The following is a 20,970-nucleotide window of genomic DNA, read 5'->3' as shown; positions in this document are numbered from 1 at the left end:
GAGAAACAAAGCAAAACAAAATAAAGTTGTCATTTTTGGAAAATTAGGCTGCGGAAAAAGTCAAAATAAATATTTACAATAAAAAAAACTGCAAAAATGGGAAAAAAAACAGCAAAGAGGGAAGATGATACTAATAATAGCCTTTTTCACCTTTACTGTATCACAAAGCTGAGATGCAGTTCTTTCCTGAAATATATATATACTGCATATCTACATGTGTTGCTTTACAAAATATCAAAGTGGCAAAGTTGCATCCTTTCATTTTTAACTATGTCGTCCTTGCTGGAAAAAGTTTGGACACCCCTGGTCTCCACCTTGTGGGGTAAGGATATACAGTGTTCCCTCACCACTTCGCGCTTCACGTTTTGCGGCTTCAGTGCTTCGCGGGTTTTTCCAAAATATTCATACAAAAAAAAAATCATCAAAAAAAAAAAAAGGAAAAAATACAGCAATATCGGCAGCCATATTGCGGAAAAAGGCGTTGTTTCATGTGGATACGTGAGAGAGAAGGTTTCCCTGCAAGCCAAACAAAGAGATAAGTTGACTCAGAGGCTTTGTACATGCCTGTACTGTACTGTACGGTACTGCACATGCCACGGGCATTCAGACAAGCCGCCTGATTGGTTTCCGGCGTGACATCCACCAATGAGAGCACGAGTACATTTATCCCGTGAGCTGATAGGCTGCACGGCAGCGCAGCATCACCCAGCATCTTCCCTTGTTGTGTCTCGCCAGTCATCTCCACGCTGTTGACTGTCTAGCATACTGTATCTTGGTGTTGTGTTTGCGATAACTTTTTTTTAATTAGTTAAGCCCTTCCAATGCCGCCTAAGTGCTGTGCCCCTGCGAAAGCTTCCGCCAGGGCGCCGAAGAGGAAGAAGAAGATGATGACCATCAGCGAAAAAGTGAAACTTTTAGATATGATCAAAGAGGGCAGAAGTTAAGCATCTGTGGCTCGCCATTATGGCATGAATGCATCTACAGTGCGGTACATCAAGAAAGAGGAAGCAAACATCCACAAAACTCCTTCAATAACCTTCATTACGGAAGCAAAACGTGTGGTAACAAGAGAATTGTGAAAATGGAAGCTGCATTGGCATTGTGGATTGCTGATTGCAGGAAAAAGACAGTGAGTTTGGACACTAATATGATCAGGATAAAGGAGAAAGCTCTCTACGACCATTTTGCCGATGACGACAGTGAAGAGGCTGAAGAAGGTGTTGACGAACCTGACCAACCTCAAGCCAGTACTAGCGCTGCCAGGAGTGATTCGCCTCCTCGAGTCTCCGAGTGAACCTAAAGCCTCTACGAGTAAAGTGAGAGCCTCTCCTCCGCCACCAACACAAGCCTGTTCGCCTCTCTCAGAAGGCAATGTTAATGAATGTTAATTACTGTATAAGGTTTTTTAGTTAAAGATTTAAGTAAACACTTGTACTGTTGTAATCTTTGTCCCCAATATGTAAAGTATAAATACTGTTTACATATTTTAAACATTCTGGTACCAATATACACATACATGAAAATTCCTGGGGGCGGGGGCAGTTTTTCATCTTTTGCGTGAGGTTCTGGTCCCCATTAACCGTGAAAAACGAGGGATTACTGTATCTGAGAAAGGTCACGTATCAGCCCCCAAATTACACGGAGGAGCTGGTTAATGATGTCAGGGGAGTTGGGAGCACAGACAGCAAGAAAACTATTGGTAACATACCTGAACACCTGACAGAGACAAAGAAATGTTGGCTATGACCCGAAAAACACCATCCCCATTGTTAAACGTGGAGGTGCATGGAGAAGCATTCTTCTTTGGAGTTGTTGCCATTCACTTGCATTCACGCCTATGAAGAGCAGGGGTGCCCAAACTCTTTTCGGCGAGGGCCACATACTGAAAAATGAAAGGATGTAGCTTTGCCACTTTGATGCTTTGTAAAGCAACACATGTAGATATGCTAAGAAGTTATATATATTTCAAGAATAAAACTGCTTCTCAGCCTTGTCATGTAGGTGAAAAAGCCTATTATTAGTATCAACTTCACTCTTTGTTGCCCATTTTTGCTGTTGTTTTTTTTCCACATACGTAGTGCAACTTCTACTAGTATAGGTCTCTGGCAGCAAGGAGTAGGCAAGAGAAGATAGACCCGTTCATGTTCTGAACTGTTGAACTTTGGAATACTTGATGCAGCCCAGCCTCACCCAAACTCTCTCTCCAGTGGCCCCTCGGTCAAGTAAGTTGAGAGTGAGACCCCTGCTCTCAATCCTCTTCAGAGTGAGTGAGAAGGCTCTTTTGCTGTGTTATCACTGAAGAGATTACTGTATATATAATGAAGGTGACCCAGTTTAATGCACAATTATACTGTATAACCAGAAGAAAATTAAATTAAAGGATGTTAGTTTCTGTTTACATAGACAGGGATGGGGCGTGATCATTGTTTTGCATGATCATTAGTGTCTGCCCCGGAGACTTGTTGGCTCTGAAGGTGACTTCTCCATCTGTGTTTAATTAAAAAACATCAAAGACCAGGGTCAAAAAGTCTTTGGGCAAACCCCCTACTTATCTTTGCTCTCTTTCTCCTGCCTGCAGGTCACAGTTCAGGAAGTTCCCACTTCCATCTGCTACTCACTGACGGATCCACATGTCATCACACTCGATGGCAGGTAGTTAAAGCACAGAGAGACATCATTTTCATGTGGAACAGAGGGCATATTCACCTGCTTTCTCTCACATATGCATGCAGGCGCTATGACAACCATCAGACTGGCACCTTCCTTCTGTACCGTAGCCTCTCCAGGGACTTTGAGGTCCACTCTCGCCAGTGGGACTGCAGCAGTCGTCATTACGCTGTGGCTTGCGGCTGTGGTGTTGCGGCTCGAGAGGGTAACGATGTAGCCATTTTTGACATGTGCAATGGCCGACCGCAGGAAACAAGACCCCAGCTCACGGTGAAAGTCCTCGGTGAGGAACGTGGTTATGGCCGCCAGGTCCGTGTGCTAGAATCTCACCAGGGAAAGAAAGTCACCGTAGGTATCCAGTCTTGTTATTATAGCGTGCAAACTTGCTTAAACGTTTATGTGTGCCTGGTGAGAAGATGAACTAGCTGTTTCCACTCCATAGATGATCTTTCCCTCCGGAGCCTTTGTCCGAGCTGACTTTGGCGACTGGGGGATGAGCCTGTCCGTCCGGGCGCCAAGCGTTGACTACAGGAACACGCAAGGCCTCTGCGGCACCTTTGATCGCAATAGCAATAATGACTTCCACGGTGACAGCGGTAGCCATGTTGACTTGCGTGGCTTCATAGAAAACTGGAGGTGGGACATAACATCTTATACGACCTCTGTGCTGTTAGGCTCTTACTGATGTGTGTGCGTGTTTGTGTTAGGATAGCTCCTGGTGAGAGTTTATTCGACAAAACCCCTCCTGGCTCCAGAAGAGAGGACAGGAGACCCTTCTGCCGGTGCCGGAAAGGGAGTTCTTTCCATCCCACTGATGGAAGATTGGAGGGTCACATGGTTGGTCTATCTGCTCACTCTGATTGCACTGCGCAGGACAATGTGGATTACATATCTGTGTTCGCCTCGCTGGACACCACACTGGACTACATCAAGCATCCCGAAACGGACGCAAGCATCCTGAACGTGTCCTCTCATCATCCCTCGGAGGGGATGCGCCCTCAGTTTAACGTCCACAATGATGACGAACAAGCGTTCAGAGATGACATGCTAATCTCGGGTGAGAGGCTGAAGAGACAGACAATGTTTGAGTTACAGACAGTCTTTGACTCTCAAAGCCTCAGCCAGGCAGAGCTAGCGCACCTCGCCTACTTTTTCCCTGAGGATCACTTCGTAAAACTGCGACCAGAGGTTCGTCCTCATTGGCCCACACCAAGCGGTCTGACCTCTGGCAAAGCTCTAGAAGTGTGCCACATGGCTTTGTCCAACTCCACAGTTGGCACAGTGTGCCGAGGGCTGCTGGGACGACGTCTTGAGGAAGCTGTGGATCTCTGCATTCTGGACCTTCAGCTGAAAGATGATTTGGGCTGGGATGAGGCTCTGCTACCCTACCTAGAGAACGAGTGCGAGAGGAGACTGCTCGAGAACCGGGCCCAGAGGGCCATGCAGCCACTCGATCACCGAGGAGTGCCTGAGGAGGTGGTGACAGCCTTGCGCTGCCCTAATTTTTGTAATGGCAATGGCGATTGCACAGAGTTTGGCTGTCAGTGTCACCGAAGCTTCAGCTCATATGACTGCAGCGTTGCCATTGGTGAGTATCAGCAATAAGCCTGCGATAATTTGATTTTAACGCTCATTAGTGAAATCTTTTCTTGGTTTTCTGGTTGAAACAGCTCAGCCAGTTGAGCTAAGTGACCTGGAAAACGGCGGCCTGTGTGATATCAGAAAATCTGACTGCCAGAATATTCGGGTCTTCGGCCTGGGCTTCATTGACTCTCCCATCCTGAGCTGCCATGCCACCAGACTGAAGGTGAGCAATGTCACATGGTTGAGCCAGGTTGATTTTAATACGGTATGAAATATTTTTCAACTGTCAAAAGTTGTGAAGGATACCAAAATAACTGACATGGCCATACCACTTTTTAAGTGCCTGGCACTGGGGAATCACTGGGGTACCATTGCTTGTCATACGGGTCCGTAGACTGGTTGACAGAATTGTCAGTTCTACACAAAGGAATGGAAAGTTTGTTCATAACTTTGTTGATCGTTAAACTACTGCTCTCATGCAGAAGTCCACAACAGGGGTAGGGCAGGGTCATTGTGAAAGTCTTGTTTTTTGTTTATTTCATTTTTTTCCACAAACGTAAATGTCCTTAAATACACATTAACCCAGTGGGGGAAACAATTAATTGTACATTGACAAAGATATGAACAGTCTAGTTCAATGTTGCCAGACTGCAGCCCAGGGGCTAATGCGGCACGGCTGTTTTTGTATTGGCCCATGGCACATTCTAAAAATATAATTTCAAAAGAAAACTTTTTAAAAAATCAGCAGGAATTTTACAAGAATAACGTCAAAATATGAAGAAAAAAAAAGTAATTTTACAGGAGTAACGTCATGTTATGAGGAAAAATAACAAGATGCAGTTTTTTTCTTTAAATATATTTGACATAATCAAATTTAAATATATATGACATCTTAGCATATCAGCATATCAACATGTTGCAAAATATCAAAATGTCAAAGTGGCAAAGTTGCATCCTCATTTTGCACTATGTGGCCCTTGCTGGAAAAAGTTTGGACAGGCCTGGGGTAAGGATAATTCTGAGAAAGGTGAGGGATCAGCCCCCAAATTACATGGAAGAGCTGGTTAATGATGCCAGGGGAGTTGGGAGCACAGACAGTAAGAAAACTGTTGGGAACATACCTAAACAACTGTCGGAGAAAGAAAAATGGTGACTATTGCCCAAAGAACACCATCCCCATTGTCAAAGATAGAGGTGCATGTTTCCATTCACATGTTTTGTTTGTTGCTCATAATATTACAACTTTTAAAAAAGGAACAATTTCTTCCTTAATGTTTAAACTCTATGCTATTAAAATGACATTATTTTTCCTCATAATATTAGGGGTTTATTCTTGTAAAATTGCACCTTTTTTCTTGTTAAAATACGACTTTTTTTCTGGTAATGTTTTTCTCATAATATTATGACTTTTTTAAAATTTTTTATTCATTAATATTTCAAATATACGCTACTAAAATAATGTTGTTTTTCTTGTAAAATTCCAACATTTTTTTCTGAGATTAGAGCTTCTTTGTTTTAATATTTGGACTTTATGCTTGTAAAATTCCATCAGATTTTTCCGTTTTTTTTTTCTTGTTAAATTATATTTTTAGAACGCGCCTCGGGCCACTCAAAAAACAGTTGCAGGCCGCCAATGACCCCTAGGCCGCACTTTGGTCACCCCTGATTTTGAGGCTCTCATTAACCTAACATGCATATTTGTATATTTTATATATGCAGACCATTTTGAGCGAGAAACTGATGTTCTTCATTGTCTTCATCATCATGTAAATATCACTGTAAAATAATTAGACATGCTCGATACTGGTTTTCTTAGCAATATCCTGTATACCAATATAGCACAGAACTTAATTTCCGCAACTCTTCCCTCTAGAAAACTAATGTCAGGTATGTCCAATATGAATATGATTTTTATGTTAATATTGATCACTATAAATAACATATGTGGTATATTTGTCTGCCAATTAACATGCTCCCCGCATCCAGAAACAAGGTGAGCTGAGCTGAACTGCACCGAACTGGTGGAAACTTGCGTGTTCCTAAGAATCCTTTTCTTCTCTCCAAATGTGCTTCCGCAGTATGTAAACGGTGTTTGGCTTCCGGGGGAAAAGCACAGAACCAGAGCCACTTTTCTCAGCTCCAAGGCTTTGGACTGCGGCGTGCCCTCACTGACCAGTGCGGTCGTCAACACAAAAGACTTCTTAATGGACGACAAACCATACGCGCAGTGGGAGATCAAGGTAAGTGTGGAGGCTTTATTGCTATAATAAATGCTTTAGCGAGTGTATGGCTGTTTGTTGTTCTCAGGTGACCAATGACGGCTCCCAGTACAGCCAAACCAAACTACTGACCATCTACGATGGCGCTTGTCAGGTGTGCACCGCGTCCGGCTCTGGGCTCTGTAAGTTAAAGGTAACTCACACGGACTCTGACACTTGGTCTTCTTCTGCTAAACTGATGGCAAACACTTGAAAGTATTGGTGATGACAAAAGCAGACATGTTTGCCCTCCCCCAAAACACAGCAGCTGTTTGTGTTCAAGAGTCCATAAAAAGGCTCATGGGGGTGGGAGTCCTGTTGTTATTGGTTTTACAAGAGTGAACACACACGCACGCACAAGGTAGCAAAGAGAAGCTTGCCTGAGGTTGCCAAAAGCTGCAGAAAATGTAGCTCGTAATGTTTCTGCAGTTTATTGCTGTTTTCTTTGTGTTCCCGGTAGGACCGGACATGTAACATAGACGGGATGTGTTTCGCAGAAGGTGACATAAATCCAGGAAGTCCGTGCCTGCTCTGTGACCCAAATGCCTCGAAATACACCTGGTCCCTAAGCCAAGGTACAGTGTACCTCCAAGTGCTCACAGCCTTGTGATCAGTGTAGGGATGAGTCGCTAAGTGACTGCTGGAATGCAGACAATTACAGTACCACAAACAGGCGTGAAGAGTCAGCAACTTTTATGCCCAATACTTTGCACCTTCCCCATGCTGCTAAAAGACAGACAACAGTTGTGTTTACGGTGAGGTTGGTGGGGAACTGTTTGCCCCAATTAGGAAACAGCTGAAGTTGGAGTTTCCCAACATGCACCTGTTGCTTAACCATCACAGGAAGTCAATGTTTGAGCATGCTTGCTAACACTCACTGACATTGACAGATGTTTGGGGGATAAAGAATAATCTTTTCTAGTCAACCAGCCGCCAAACTTCCATCAACTTCAGAGTGACCTGCGGACATTTGCCGGAGAGAACTTTGTCTTCCAGTTTGCAGCGTCAGACCCGGAAGGCTCGGCCGTGCTCTTTCAACTGGAGACCGGCCCAAAGGGCGCCACGCTCTCGCCGGCTGGGCTCCTCATCTGGGGGGTCCCATCAGCTCTGGAAGAGGAGGGGCATAAGTCGAGCTTTCACTTAACGCTGTCGGACGAGTGCGACGCTCGTAGCACCTTTACGGTTCAGGTAGCTGCCGATAAGTGAAGGACTATGATTGCACATTACATGACAGTCATGTTTGCTCTCACATAGATCCATGTGTTGCCGTGCGGATGCCAGAATGGAGGCACATGCGTGACTGATGTCACCTTCCCTGCTGGCAGTGGGAAGTACCTGTGTGTATGTCCTGATGGGAAACAGGGCCACCGGTGTAATGATAACATAGACCAATGTTTGTCGGCACCTTGCGCTGACAGAACATGCATTAACACAGCGGGTGGATTCCGATGCGAGTGTCCCGCAGGGTTGACAGGTACCAATTTCCTTCTGGTTCTGGCGTCCTGTGGTTTCCTGGCATGATCAACTTACATGTCTCTGCAGGTGCAGCATGCCAGAAGGATGTTGATGAGTGTGAACGGACACCCTGTTTCACAGGAGTACAATGCCTCAATAATCACGGTTCTTACACTTGCGGCCCCTGCCCTAAAGGAATGCAGGGAAATGGTACAGCGTGCACAGGTAAGACAGGTAACTTCGGACCTTTTACGTGATCCGATCATCATGAATCTCCATCTTGCAGTGGACGAGGAGCCCGATACCGTCATTCCCACATCGGCACAAAGAACAGCCATATACAGGATTCCAGGGGTTCTGTTGCAGAACCCAACTACTCTTCACCCAAGAACCCAGGCTTCCAAGAGCATGCCAGGGATTCGACCAGATTCTGTCAAGGTTAGCACCACTCTTGAGAAGAACATCAGTGTGATGCAACACACAGGAAAACCTGTTGCAGGTGAGAATGTGAGACGTTTCGGATGGATAATAAATGTGATCAGCTATATGGGACCTGTCTTGCAAGTGAGTGTCCGTCCTTAAGGATGAAATCATTCTCCTGTCAATTTTCCAGCGACGTGTGCCAGCAGGCCTTGCTTTCCTGGTGTTCAGTGCATCAACCGACGCTTGCCCCACGTTGGCTATGTTTGTGGTCGGTGCCCACCCGGTCTTCACGGCAACGGCCGCATCTGCATAAAGAACGCCAAGGCAGGTACGTGGGAGTGGGAGCCCCATTCTGTTAAAGAGAACTGAATCTAAATTTTGGCACTGTTTTTTTCAGCATCTAATCACCTTCCGGCTCAACAGCCGGCAGGCCAAAAGAGCCGATCCCTGCACAGCAGCAGCAAAGTGTCCAGCCTCCACTTACCTGCCCTGCCTTCCAAACGAGGCATCAAACACCTCTCCGTCAGTAAAGACACCACACTGCATCAGGATTTGGCTTTAGGGAGGGGAGGTGGTACCGGTAGGAGGGAGGCGGTCTCTGGTGATGTTGGTAGAACAACAATCAGTGCATTTCCTGTCGCTGCCACCCACAGAGGCCATGCCACATCCTTCAAGGGGGTTGTAGTTTCCCGAGAGACAGCCCCAGAGGTGAGTAAGTCTCATTCTGGATGAGACCGTCGACACGATTCAGTCTGAACTTCACCGCTTTCTTTTTGTGGTCATATTTTAGCTGTCTGAACAAGGCACGCCCTCCAAAGTAACTCCACCCACTCCTCGTCTCATCACTCAGTCTAGACAGACCACCCACCCCCTGCTTAATTACGTAGCATCCTCCCGGACCAAACACTGGACCTCTCTAAGACCTGTACGTCCTCCTACGGCAGAGCTCAGAGCTTTGTCTTATTTGCTGCCAGAGTCCAAATTCTCTACCGACCGGAACGAGGCGATCACAAACCACACCATCCTTCTCAAGAGTGCGTCGTCCATCCAGCCACGTGTCACTACTCATGTGACATGTGCCGACTTGCCATGTTTTCCTGGCGTCCAGTGTGATGCGACGTTGGACAGCGGTTTCCGCTGCGGCCACTGTCCTGTTGGTTTCACCGGAGACGGACAGACGTGTCGAGGTGAATTCCCAAACTTGAACCGTCATTTCGTTGCTTGGATGTTGTCTTTCAAACACACGCCTCTTAAGCTGTTTGCAGGCACGCGTGTGGACAGAATATGGTGTGTGCGGCACCTAACGAGTGCCGCTGCAAGGCGGGTTACACTGGTACGGGCTGTCAAACAGGTACATTTCAAAGAATAAATGATATCTATATAATCATAAATGGGGCAGCAAGGTCAGGAGAGCTGGAAGATCTGGGTTTGTATCTCCGTTTGGGCATCTGTGTGTGGAGTTTGCATGCTCTCCTCGTGCTTGGGTTTTCCTTGGGTACTGCTGTTTCCTCCCACATCCAAAAACATGCATGTTAATTGGAGACTCTAAATTGTCCATAGGTATGAATGTGAGTGTGAATGGTTGTTTGTCTATATGTACCCTGCCATTGGCTGGCGACCAGTCCAGTGTGTACCTCGCCTTTCGCCCAAAATCAGCTTGGATAGGCTCCAGCATACCCCCACAAGCCTAGTGAGGATAAGCATGAATGAATAATCCGACATCATTCCTCAGTATACCCTTAACTTTATGTTTTATAGTAATTTGTGAGCCAGAGTGTGTCAACGGGGGAGCATGTGTCGCTCCAGGGGTGTGCCAGTGCCCCGCCGGATTTCACGGAGAAACCTGCCAGGATGGTATAACTTCATTTCATCACGTCATACAATGTCCCGCCACTGGAAGGTAACCCACTTCAACGTGTGCAGCTCTGTGCAGGTTGCCATGTGAAAATGGAGGCACGTGTGTGGGGCTGCAGATGTGCTCGTGTCCTTATGGTTTTGTTGGACCCCGGTGTGAGACCAGTGAGTTGACGCCAAGAAATATATTTGTCTTATTAGAATTTTTTTGTTTACATTGCTCTAATGTGATCCACCTTGCTGCTATTGCATGCTCTCTGTTGTGGCTCTGCAAAACATTCTCTCAGCATCACGTTTATTAAACGTTGTACTGCGGTACATCCGTCCCTCGTTTATCACAGTTAATTGGTTCCGTGAATTTCCGCAAAGTAGGATTCAATATTAATAAATGGAATATTTTTGTAATTAGAGCATATAAAACTTTTTAATGACCTTCTAAATACGGGTTTAGAGTCCTCTTGAGATGAAATACCGGATATAGTAGACATAATAATAGAAAATAAGCCATCTTAGACATAAATAAGATAAGATAGACTCACACATTAGCAGTTAGTACAGCAGCATACTTCCCGGTGGCTACTTCCTGGTGGCTCATCAGTGTAACATTACTAACACCTAGAAAAAAGTGTAGAAAACTACTCTACTGCTGTTGTCTGTGGTTACTCGGTATGCACATCAATCGCTTTATTAACAAGCAGAGAACACATATGTAGTGAACATTCACACAGGAGCTGCTGCCGGCCACTCTCTCGCTACACTTCTAACTCTAGCCTGCTGATGTCACGCACGTCACTTCACAGGCCCCACTACTTAAAGGCGCACACAACAACGCACAAATACTGTTTTACACTTCATATTACGTCTTTTGAATGCTGTATATTTGTATTTACAAATATATGTACAGTCATGGAAAAAATTATAAGACCACCATTGTTTCTTCAGTTTCTTGTTCATTTTAATGCCTGATACAACTAAAGGTACCTTTGTTTAGACAAATATAACAATGACAACAAAAATAGCTCATAGAGGTCAATTTTGGCAGTACAATGCTATAGCTGTTCATGTAAGAACTTAAGTGGTTTTGTTTATTATCAAGAAAACCATGGAAGTTGCTAGATATCAGCTCTTAAATGAAACTCTTATGAACAACATGTATATTTATTATCATCGTTATATTTGTCCGAACAAATGTACTTTTAGTTGTACCAGAAATTAAAATGGATCAATAAACTGAAGAAACAAGGGTGATCTAATCATTTTTTCCTTGACTGTATATACAGTCACCCAAAAATATGAACAAAAAATACATTTTATAGAGAATTAATCATGGTTTTACATTCATAAAACAATGTAAAATAATTATAAATAAAGGAATGGATGGAAGTTATTGTTGATGTGGACTTCCCGTACAATCCTGGCGAGATTAAATTCAGTAGTGTTTCTCGCCTTCTTTATCAACTTGTTTTGGCCCCGTGGCGGGTTATTTAGCAGTCACACACAATAAAATGTGCACGGGCGGTGAGTCAGCAGTACGTAGGGTGCTTTGTTTTGGGCGCTCCATTTTGCATACAGGGCGAATTGACTAGCTTGTACGAAAACCGAGGCAGTGTCCTGAAAACAGAGGCAAAAATTTTGACAAAAATCTTTGACAAAAATGGAATCAAACAAAAACAGGGCTACAGCAATCCCTCGTTTATCGCGGTTAATTATTTATTATGATTATAATTATTTATCAATGGAATATTTCCAGAATTAGAGCATCGAAAACCTGTTTTAATACGGATATTAACATTATTACAATTCTCTAGGCATGAAATAACACCCCTATAGTCACCTTTACACTCCTATTACCCAATATAGTAGCCGTAATAAGAGAAAATAAGACATAATATAGACCCACACATGTTAGCATTGGGAGAGTTGCTTGTTGATCTTTTTTTTTTTTACTTACGGTTTCTGTACAGTACTTCCTGCACTACTACATATACGATACTACATATGATCGCAACGTCTTTGAATGCGTCATCTGAATGCCTTCTATTTATGTTTTAGTTTATTTAGCCATTTTTATGCTTGAAAATACTTAATATCAGGCCAAAAATATGTAAAATGTGCTTAAATATGCTTATTTTTTGGCTATTTTTTAAACTTATGTATTAATTAACTTTTTTATTCATTTACTGTATCTGTAATCGGTAATATTTTAATGTAATTAATTTCCTATTTATTAATGTAATTATTATTTAAAATTCATGAACAACTCTTATTTATTTGGGTATTTCTACATTTATTTGTTTGTTTGTTTTTTTTTAAGAAATTTTTTAGGGGTGATGCTGTGTGTTTTCAAATGTTAAAAGTGTGTATTTGTGTGCTTTGTTGATTGTAGTGGTGTGTAGCCACCACTGCAACAACGGTGGCAGGTGTGTCTCACCAGATGAGTGCCGGTGCCAGCCGGGGTGGAGTGGACCATCATGCGAGGCCCGTGAGTGTGTATGACGAACAACCTCTTACTGAATGTCTCCGTGCTGATGTTTGCGCTCCGCAGCTCTGTGCTCTCCCGTCTGTCTGAATGGAGGCTCTTGCGTTCGGCCCGACACCTGCAAGTGTCCTCGTGGTTTCTTCGGGACGCAGTGTCAGAACGGTACGTGCGTCAGGATGATAAATGTTCAGCTCCTTTGGCTGCGACACCACTGACCTTCTCCGCTTCTTGCAGCCGTCTGCATGCCTCCCTGCAAGAACGGCGGCCTGTGCGTGAGGAATAACGTCTGCACGTGCCTGCAAGGATACGCCGGGGGGCGCTGTGAGCGAAGTCAGTCTTCCTTCATTGGTTGATCTTGTTTCCTTTATGTGCAACCTTGGTCCTGTGTTGACATCTTAGGTCTGCCCACCAGTTTCCATTGAAGAGCTGAGGGAATCATAAGTACAAATTGTAAAAAAAGAGCCAAAAGATATATTCATAGGCCAGCGAGGGCCACATAGTAAAAAATGAAAGGATGCAACATTGCCACTTTGATTTTATATATAAATTTCAAGAAAAAACTGCATCTCAGCTTTGTCATGTAGGTGAAACGCTCCTTTTTCCCCATTATTTCAGGTTTTTTTTTAATTCTCCAAACATTTCAACTTTCTTCTTAAATAATCTTCTTTTCTTTTTGTAAAATTATGAATTTATTCCCATAATATTCTAACTTTTTCCCCAACCTAATTTTCAAAAAATTACAACTTCATTTTGTTTTGTTTGCTTCTTGTAATATTACAATTTTTTTTAAAAAAACATTTTTTCTTTAATATTTCGCATCTATGCTATTAAAATGACATTATTATTACGTTTATTCTCGTAAAATTGTGACTTATATTCTCTTCAGAATACACTTTTATTTCTTAATAATTTCAACTTTTTTTTCCAGTTTTGTTTGTTTTTTTTTATTTTCCATCTACGTCAACTCTCGTCTTGTAAATTTTCTTCTTGTAATTATGACTTCATTACCATAATGTTTTGGCTTTATTCCCATAATATTCTAGCTTTTTCCCCAACCTAATTTTCCAAAAATGACAGATTCATTTTGTTTTGTATATTTTTCACACTATTAAACCAAAAATATTTTTTCTTAATATTTCAACTCTATGCTCCTAAAATGACATTATTTTTCCTCATAATATCACAGGCTTATTTTCGTAAATATTAAACTTTTTTCTCAGAATATTTTGACTTTATTCTGAATTTTTTTTTCCATTTCTGCTGGTTTTTTGTTTGTTTTTCTTGTAAATTTGGTCCTTGTAATTATGACTTAATTCCCACAATATATTGGCTTCATTGTCATAACATTATAACTTTTTCCGCTACCCGATTTTCCAAAAAAACAGAACTTTATTCGTTGTGTTGTTTTTCTCATAATATCACAACTTTTAAAAAACAATGTCTTTATTTCTTTAATATTTAAACATTATGCTACTAAAATGAAGTTATTTTTCTTATTATAGTTCTTTTTATAGTTATTTTTCTCGATGGATTACAACTTTTTTCTCTTAATATTTTGACTTTATTCATGTAAAATTACTTCTGATGTGTTGATTTTTGCTGTTTTTTTTGGTTTTCTTGTTAAATTGTATTTTTAGAAGGCTCCGTGGGCCAATGAAAAAACAGCCACGGGCTGCACATTGGACACCCCAGGCATAAGCCCATATCTGTGCATCCGCATTCCTCTACTACCTTTCTGTCCCTGCCTTTTGTCCAGGTGTGTGTGAGCCCACGTGCATGAACGGCGGCCGCTGTGTGGGTCCGTACGTTTGCGACTGTCCGTCCGGCTGGCGAGGAAAGAGATGCGAAGAACGTAAGCAGTGCCGCGTGCGTGTGCGCTACCTCCTGTTTCTTTACTCACGGTTCTTCACTCACCTTGCAGCCAGGTGCGTGCATGCGTGTCTGAACGGCGGTGAATGCGTTGGACCCAACACCTGCCACTGCGCCCCTGGCTGGCACGGACTGCTGTGCCACATCCGTGAGTATTTTATAAGTTATCTATAATTACAGTAATCCCTCACCACTCTGCGCTTTGAATTTCACGGCTTCACCCTATCACGGTTTTTCCAAAATATATTCATTAATAAATTATGCTGCTGAATATGGCCTATTATTAGTAAAAATATATGCATATTTAAGCTAATTTTACGCTTTTTCATGGTCTAAATTGGTGCTGTCCAAAGTGCGGCGCGGGGGCCATTTGCAGCACGCGGATATGATTTCATCGGCCCGCAGCACTGTCTAAAAATGTAATTTAACACTTAAGTAAAAAACAACAGCAGCAAAAATGGGAAAATCTATCAAAAGCTAAAATATTAAGAGAAGAGCTGTAATCTAGCAAGGAAAAAAGCAGAATTTCACAAGAATAAAGTTATAGTAAAAGTAAAATAGTCATTTTAGAGTCAATAGTAAAGATGTCATTTTAGTAGCATGTCCTTGAAATATTAAAGAAAAGGTTTTTTTTATTTTAAAGACAAAAACAATGAATAAAGTTTTAATTTTTGGAAACTTAGGTTGGGGGAATTTAGAACATAGGGATAAAGTCAAAATATTAGGAGAAGAACATATATACAAGAAGAAAGTTGAAATGTTATACATCATTATTATTATACATAAATGTTGAAAATTATACAAAAGAATTAACAGCAGAAATTTGACCAGAGTAAAATCAAAATATTAAGAGAAAAAAAAAGTTTTCTAATGAGAAAAAAGTAAACTTGTAAAATGAGGAAAATGATCATTTTAGTAACAATGCTGAAATAAAGAAAATACATTATTGTTTTAAAAGATATAAAGTTATAATTAGAATAAAATTTTGAAAGAGGAAAGCTGAAATGAAAAAAAAACCCAGCAGAAATGGAAAAAACAGCTGTTTTTACGGGAATAAAGTCAAAATATTAAGAAAAAAAGTCATAATTGAATGAAGAACACAAGTCGCAATTTTACAAGAATAAAATTATTATGGAAAACAATGTAATTTTTAGTAGCACTTCACCCATATTACTAAAGTGAAATGCAGTTTTTTTCTTGAGCTACATATAGCTTCTTCGCATATGTTGCATGTGTTGCTTTACGAAATATCAAAGTGGCCCTTGCATCCTTTCACTTTTCACTATGTGGCCCTCGCTGGAAAATGTTTGGACACCCCTGGTCTAAATGAAGCACTGTCAAGCGTAAAAATGGCTACATGAAGTAAAACACAAATATAAGGCATTCAGAAGACACATTCAAAGATGCTGTGATGATATGTAGTATTCTATACTGGTCACTAGGTGTCAGTAGGCTGTTATTACAGGCTTGAATGATCTCACAACAGGCACAATAATCAACGTCACTTCCTGTCCGCCCCCCCACTCAGCTCTCCTAGCAGCGGAACAGTCTTATTTATGTCTTATTTTCTCTTATTATGTCTGCTATTTTGGGTAATTGGAGTGTAAAGGTGACTATGGGGTATTATTTCATGTCTAGAGGGTTCTAATAATGTTAAAAACCGTATTTAGAAGGTCATAAACAGATTTTTTTATGCTCTAACTATGAAAATATTCCATTTATAAATAAGGAATCCTACTTTGCAGAAAATCGCAATAGACAAGAAATTACTGTATTCCGCATTGTTTTCTGCTGGTAAAACTATAATTATTCGCTATGAAATGTATTTACTGTTAATATTTTGGGTGTCTAGAACGGATACACTGGATTTTCATTATCTCCTATGAGAAAAATTGCCTCAGTTTTTGTACGTTTCAGGTTTCGGCAAAATTTTTGGATCGAATTATGAACAAAAACAAAGCTCTCACTGTACTATTCTGAGCAACGTACCTTACACAAAATTCCATAAAAACCTAATTGCACTGCTGAAATATTACTGTTGTTATTGGTCCGTTATTTGATATATCAAAATGAAATTGTAGTAACAAACAGCCAATGATTTCTAAATGAATGAACGATGGAAAATGTCAGGGGTGCCCAAACTTTTGCATTGTCTTCTCGTAATTTTGACTTCATTCCCGTCATATTTTGACTTTATTCCCATAATGTTATACCTTTCTCCCCCAGCCAAATGTCCCAAAGTTTTAAAAAAAATAAACTCTGTGCTACTAAAATGAAATTTTTTTTTCTCATAATATTCTGATTTTATTTGAGGTTTTTTTCTTAATATTTTGTCTTTATTCTTGTAAAATTTATTTGCTTTTTTCCATTTCTGCTGTTTTTTTTGGTTTTTTTCTTCTTGTAAATGTTCTTCTTGTAATTTGAATTTTATTCCCATCACACTTGGACTTTATTCTCGTGAAAATTACAACTGTTTTTTCCTCTTTTTTTTAATTTTTCAACAATTTAAAGGCTATATAGCAGTTGCCGTGCCAATCTAGAAAGTGAAAGTTAGGTTTGTGTAGAAGTGGAAGTCAAGCTTGTGTGAGTGAGAACAAAGCATCTATTGTGTGTCTCCCAGTATTTTTCCAGCAGTCCTATGTAAGTGTTGTGCATCTCTGATTGTGCTCTGTGAGTGTGTGTGTTGTGAAGGCCTCCATGAGAAGCTATTAGGCCAAATTTAAAAGTGTAATAATAATATCTGACACTACCAGCCAATCAGCAGAGTGCAATCTGTACAGGACGCCACTGTGGTTGGTACCCCAACAGAAAGGCCCCAAATGCAGCGGCACGGAACCCGGCTGTACTGCTTGGTGTGATTAATAGCAGCTTTCTTGTGTGTCATCACGCAGCTCACTGTCAACAAAAGTGTTTGCATGGCAGCCGCTGTGTGCGACCCAACGTGTGTGCGTGTCGGAGCCGATTGTCAGGCGCTCTTTGCTCCAAGAGGGTAAGACTCATCTGTACTTTGTAACCTTTGCTTAGGACTAAGAGCCACTGACCTACAAGTTCAGGATTGGGGTGGATTGGATTGCTTATTTTCTGTAACTCGAGTCCTTGTCTCATAGTTTCACTTTTTTTGCCACAGTCTCTGAGCATAAAACTGGTTTTGTGCTTCCAGAGGGAAGATTGAACATACAGTAAATCTGCTGTCAACTCGTTCACTTTTTCTCTTCTTGATCTTGTCTCTCCGTACTCTTTATCCGCATCTGTCACTTATTTCTATCGTATGTCTCTCGTATTTCTGTATGTCTCACGTCTCACTGTTTTCTTTATCTACATCTATCGCTCGTTTCTATCTTTTTTCTCTTCTATGTCTCACTCATCTCGCTGTCCTCTTTATCCGTATCTATCGCTCCTGTCTATTTTCTTTCTCTGTATGTCTCACTCATCTAGCTGTCCTCTTTATCCACATCTATCACTCGTTTTTATCTTCTTTCCCTGTAATTCTTACTAGTCCTGTTTCTATCTTCTTTGCCTGTACATCTCACTCCTCTCGCTGTCCTCTTTATCCATATCTATCGCTCGTTTCTACAGTATATTCCTTCCCTGTACGTCTCACTCATCTTGCTGTCCACTTTATCGTATCTATCACTCGTTTCTATCTTATTTTCCTGTATGTCTTACTCATCCGGCTGTCCTCTTTATCCATATCTATCGCTCCTGTCTATCTTCTTTCTCTGTCTGTCTCACTCATCTCGCTGTCCTCTTTATCCATATCTATCGCTCCTGTCTATCTTCTTTCTCTGTCTGTCTCACTCATCTCGCTGTCCTCTTTATCCATATCTATCGCTCCTGTCTATCTTCTTTCTCTGTCTGTCTCACTCATCTCGCTGTCCTCTTTATCCATATCTATCGCTCCTGTCTATCTTCCTTCCCTGTACGTCTCACTCGTCTTGCTGCCCACTTTATCATATCTCTCTTCTTCTTCTCCTTTCGGCTTTTCCATTCAGGGGTCGCCACAGCGAATCAATTGCCTCCATCTAACCCTGTCTTCTGCATCCTCTTCTCTCCCACCAACTACCTTCATGTCCTCTTTCACTACATCCATAAACCTCCTCTTTGGTCTTCCTCGAGGCCTCCTGCCTGGCAGTTCAAAACTCAGCAGCCTTCCACCTATATATTCCCTATCTCTCCTCTGGACAAGTCCAAACCATCTCAGTCTGGCCTCTCTGACCTCCAAAACCTCTAACATGTGCTGTCCCTCTGATGTACTCATTCCTGATCCTATCCTTCCTGGTCACTCCCAGAGAAAACCTCAGCATCTTCATCTCTGCTACCTCCAGCTCTTTCTCCTGTCTTTTCCTCATTGACACTGTCTTTAGACCAAACAACATCGCTTGTCTAACCACAGTTTTGTACACCTTTCCTTTCATTTTAGCTGAAACTCTTCTATCACACATCACGCCTGACACTTTTCTCCTATCTATCACTCGTTTCTATGCTCTTTTCCTATATGTGTCACTTGTTTCGCTGTCCTCTTTATCTGTATCTATCAGTCATTTCTGTCTTCTTTCCCTGTACGTCCCACTTGTCTCGCTGTCCTTTATAGCCACATTTATCGCTCGTTTCTATCTTCTTTCCGTATGTGTCTCACTCGTCTCGTTTCAATCTTCTTTCTCTGTAAGTCTCACTCATCTCGCTGTCCTCTTTATCTGTATTGATCACTCATTTCTAGTTTGTGTGTTTTACCAACCATTACAGTAGCATTGCTGACGCCTGGTGACCAGTGTAGAATACTACATCTCATCACAACGTCTTTGAATGTGTTTTCTGAATGCCTCATATTTATATTTGAGTTCATTGTGATTTTTTTTATGCCTGAAAATGCTCAATTTAGGCAAAAAATACATAAACATTTGCTTAAATAGGCTTTTGTTTTTGTGTTGTAGGCCATATTCAACCACAAAATAGCATAACTTATTTGTTAATTAATACATTTTGGAAAAAACAAAGAGTCAAGAGAGTGAAGCCGTGTAATTCGAAGCGGGAAGTGGCAAGGGATGACTGTCTCTGTAAAATGTCTTCTTTTTTTTCCCAGCTGTCCACTTGAACGAACCACCAGCAGGTTTAAGAGTCAAACATTGTGGTGGTCCGGGGGCATCCTCCAAGCTGCCCCACTCCGTCTTCTTCAGAGCGTGCAGGATGCATGCAATGAAACTTGTTCGAATAAGGCAGCTCGTCATTTTTACATCACTCCTTCCTTTATCTTTTATTATAAAAGCCACCTGTATGCTTTTATGTTTTATATTTATTTATTTCTTTGTTGCTTGTGTCACAGTTGTATATCCTCATTTTTTATTGTGAATCTATTATTTCTGTGTTTCTTGCTCATTTTTTTTCACTTCCTGTGACACAATGTCTACTAGTAGCAAAAAAGTATAACACCCAAGATGCATTCGTGGACATCAAACACGGTAACAGTACAAACGCTGCCTCGTCTCACTCGCCTTTTTAGCTTCATTCATAAAAGTGACTTGTGATTTGAAGGCCCCACTGTGAGCGTCCAGGTTCGAGAGGGCAGGAGTTAAGCATTTGACTTGGCTGCCAAAGTTCAAGGCCAGCCGCTTCGGCCCGCGGGGGCGGCGAGGAAATGAGGATTAAAAGATGAAAGAGGCCACGTTAGCTCTGCACCACTTCCACCCTGACGTGCAATGCATGATGATAGCCCAGCTTTGCTGGAGCGTGTAGCTCGTGGTCTTGTTAGTCATGCATAGCCCCGGCTTGTGGGGCTGGGCGATACTGCAAATTGTGGTATCGAGCCGGTACTGATACTTTTTACTTAAATGGTTTAAAAATCATTGAATGATTTTACAATTTTGCCTTTAATTTGTTGATTGTGATTAGAATTACAATAAAAGACGCAACTTGTGAACAATTTCGCAATATATAGACACAACGATGGAAGACTAACAATATGAACAGAATGCAAAGACGTTGTACATATTTCAAGAAAAAAATGCATCTCAGCTTTTTAATATACTGTAGGTGAGATGCCCCCTATTATTAGTATCAACTTTGTTCTTTGGTATTTTTTCTCCTATTTTTGCTGTTTTTAAAATTTTCCAAATATTGAAAAAAAAATCTTTGTAAAAACAAAAATTCCGTAATATTGTGAATTTATTCCCAGAATATTTTTACTTTATTCCCATAATATCATATACAGTACATAATATCATTCCTCAACCTAATTTTCCAAAAATTACGATTTTATTCTGCTTTGTTTGTTTCTCATAATATTATGACTTTTAAAAAAAAATTAATATTTTTTCCTTAATGTTTCCTTAATGTTTCAACTCTATGCTACTAAAATCACATTATTTGTCGTAATTATAATATCCT

The 20,970-nt window shown here is 41.3% G+C and overlaps 1 protein-coding gene across 1 annotated transcript in view; it reads left to right on the top strand.

Annotated features, from left to right (window-relative positions):
- The window catches only part of si:ch211-246m6.5 (von Willebrand factor D and EGF domain-containing protein), a 32,181-nt gene that overhangs the window by 6,281 nt on the left and 4,930 nt on the right, over positions 1-20,970 (top strand). Inside the window, exons 9-32 of the mRNA XM_054776754.1 lie at positions 2,579-2,652; positions 2,733-3,015; positions 3,110-3,303; positions 3,375-4,255; positions 4,338-4,474; positions 6,330-6,491; positions 6,559-6,663; positions 6,970-7,084; positions 7,432-7,697; positions 7,764-7,983; positions 8,052-8,189; positions 8,251-8,463; positions 8,578-8,715; positions 8,785-9,095; positions 9,178-9,574; positions 9,643-9,738; positions 10,146-10,241; positions 10,311-10,406; positions 12,628-12,723; positions 12,787-12,882; positions 12,955-13,050; positions 14,477-14,572; positions 14,642-14,737; positions 17,481-17,578. Coding sequence (XP_054632729.1) covers positions 2,579-2,652; positions 2,733-3,015; positions 3,110-3,303; positions 3,375-4,255; positions 4,338-4,474; positions 6,330-6,491; positions 6,559-6,663; positions 6,970-7,084; positions 7,432-7,697; positions 7,764-7,983; positions 8,052-8,189; positions 8,251-8,463; positions 8,578-8,715; positions 8,785-9,095; positions 9,178-9,574; positions 9,643-9,738; positions 10,146-10,241; positions 10,311-10,406; positions 12,628-12,723; positions 12,787-12,882; positions 12,955-13,050; positions 14,477-14,572; positions 14,642-14,737; positions 17,481-17,578 — 4,500 coding nt within the window. The remainder of the gene's footprint in view (positions 1-2,578; positions 2,653-2,732; positions 3,016-3,109; positions 3,304-3,374; positions 4,256-4,337; positions 4,475-6,329; positions 6,492-6,558; positions 6,664-6,969; positions 7,085-7,431; positions 7,698-7,763; positions 7,984-8,051; positions 8,190-8,250; positions 8,464-8,577; positions 8,716-8,784; positions 9,096-9,177; positions 9,575-9,642; positions 9,739-10,145; positions 10,242-10,310; positions 10,407-12,627; positions 12,724-12,786; positions 12,883-12,954; positions 13,051-14,476; positions 14,573-14,641; positions 14,738-17,480; positions 17,579-20,970) is intronic.

This window comes from Dunckerocampus dactyliophorus, chromosome 1, assembly GCF_027744805.1.
Source record: "Dunckerocampus dactyliophorus isolate RoL2022-P2 chromosome 1, RoL_Ddac_1.1, whole genome shotgun sequence".
Lineage (NCBI taxonomy): Eukaryota > Metazoa > Chordata > Actinopteri > Syngnathiformes > Syngnathidae > Dunckerocampus > Dunckerocampus dactyliophorus.
This window is presented reverse-complemented; position numbering and strand designations above follow the sequence as displayed.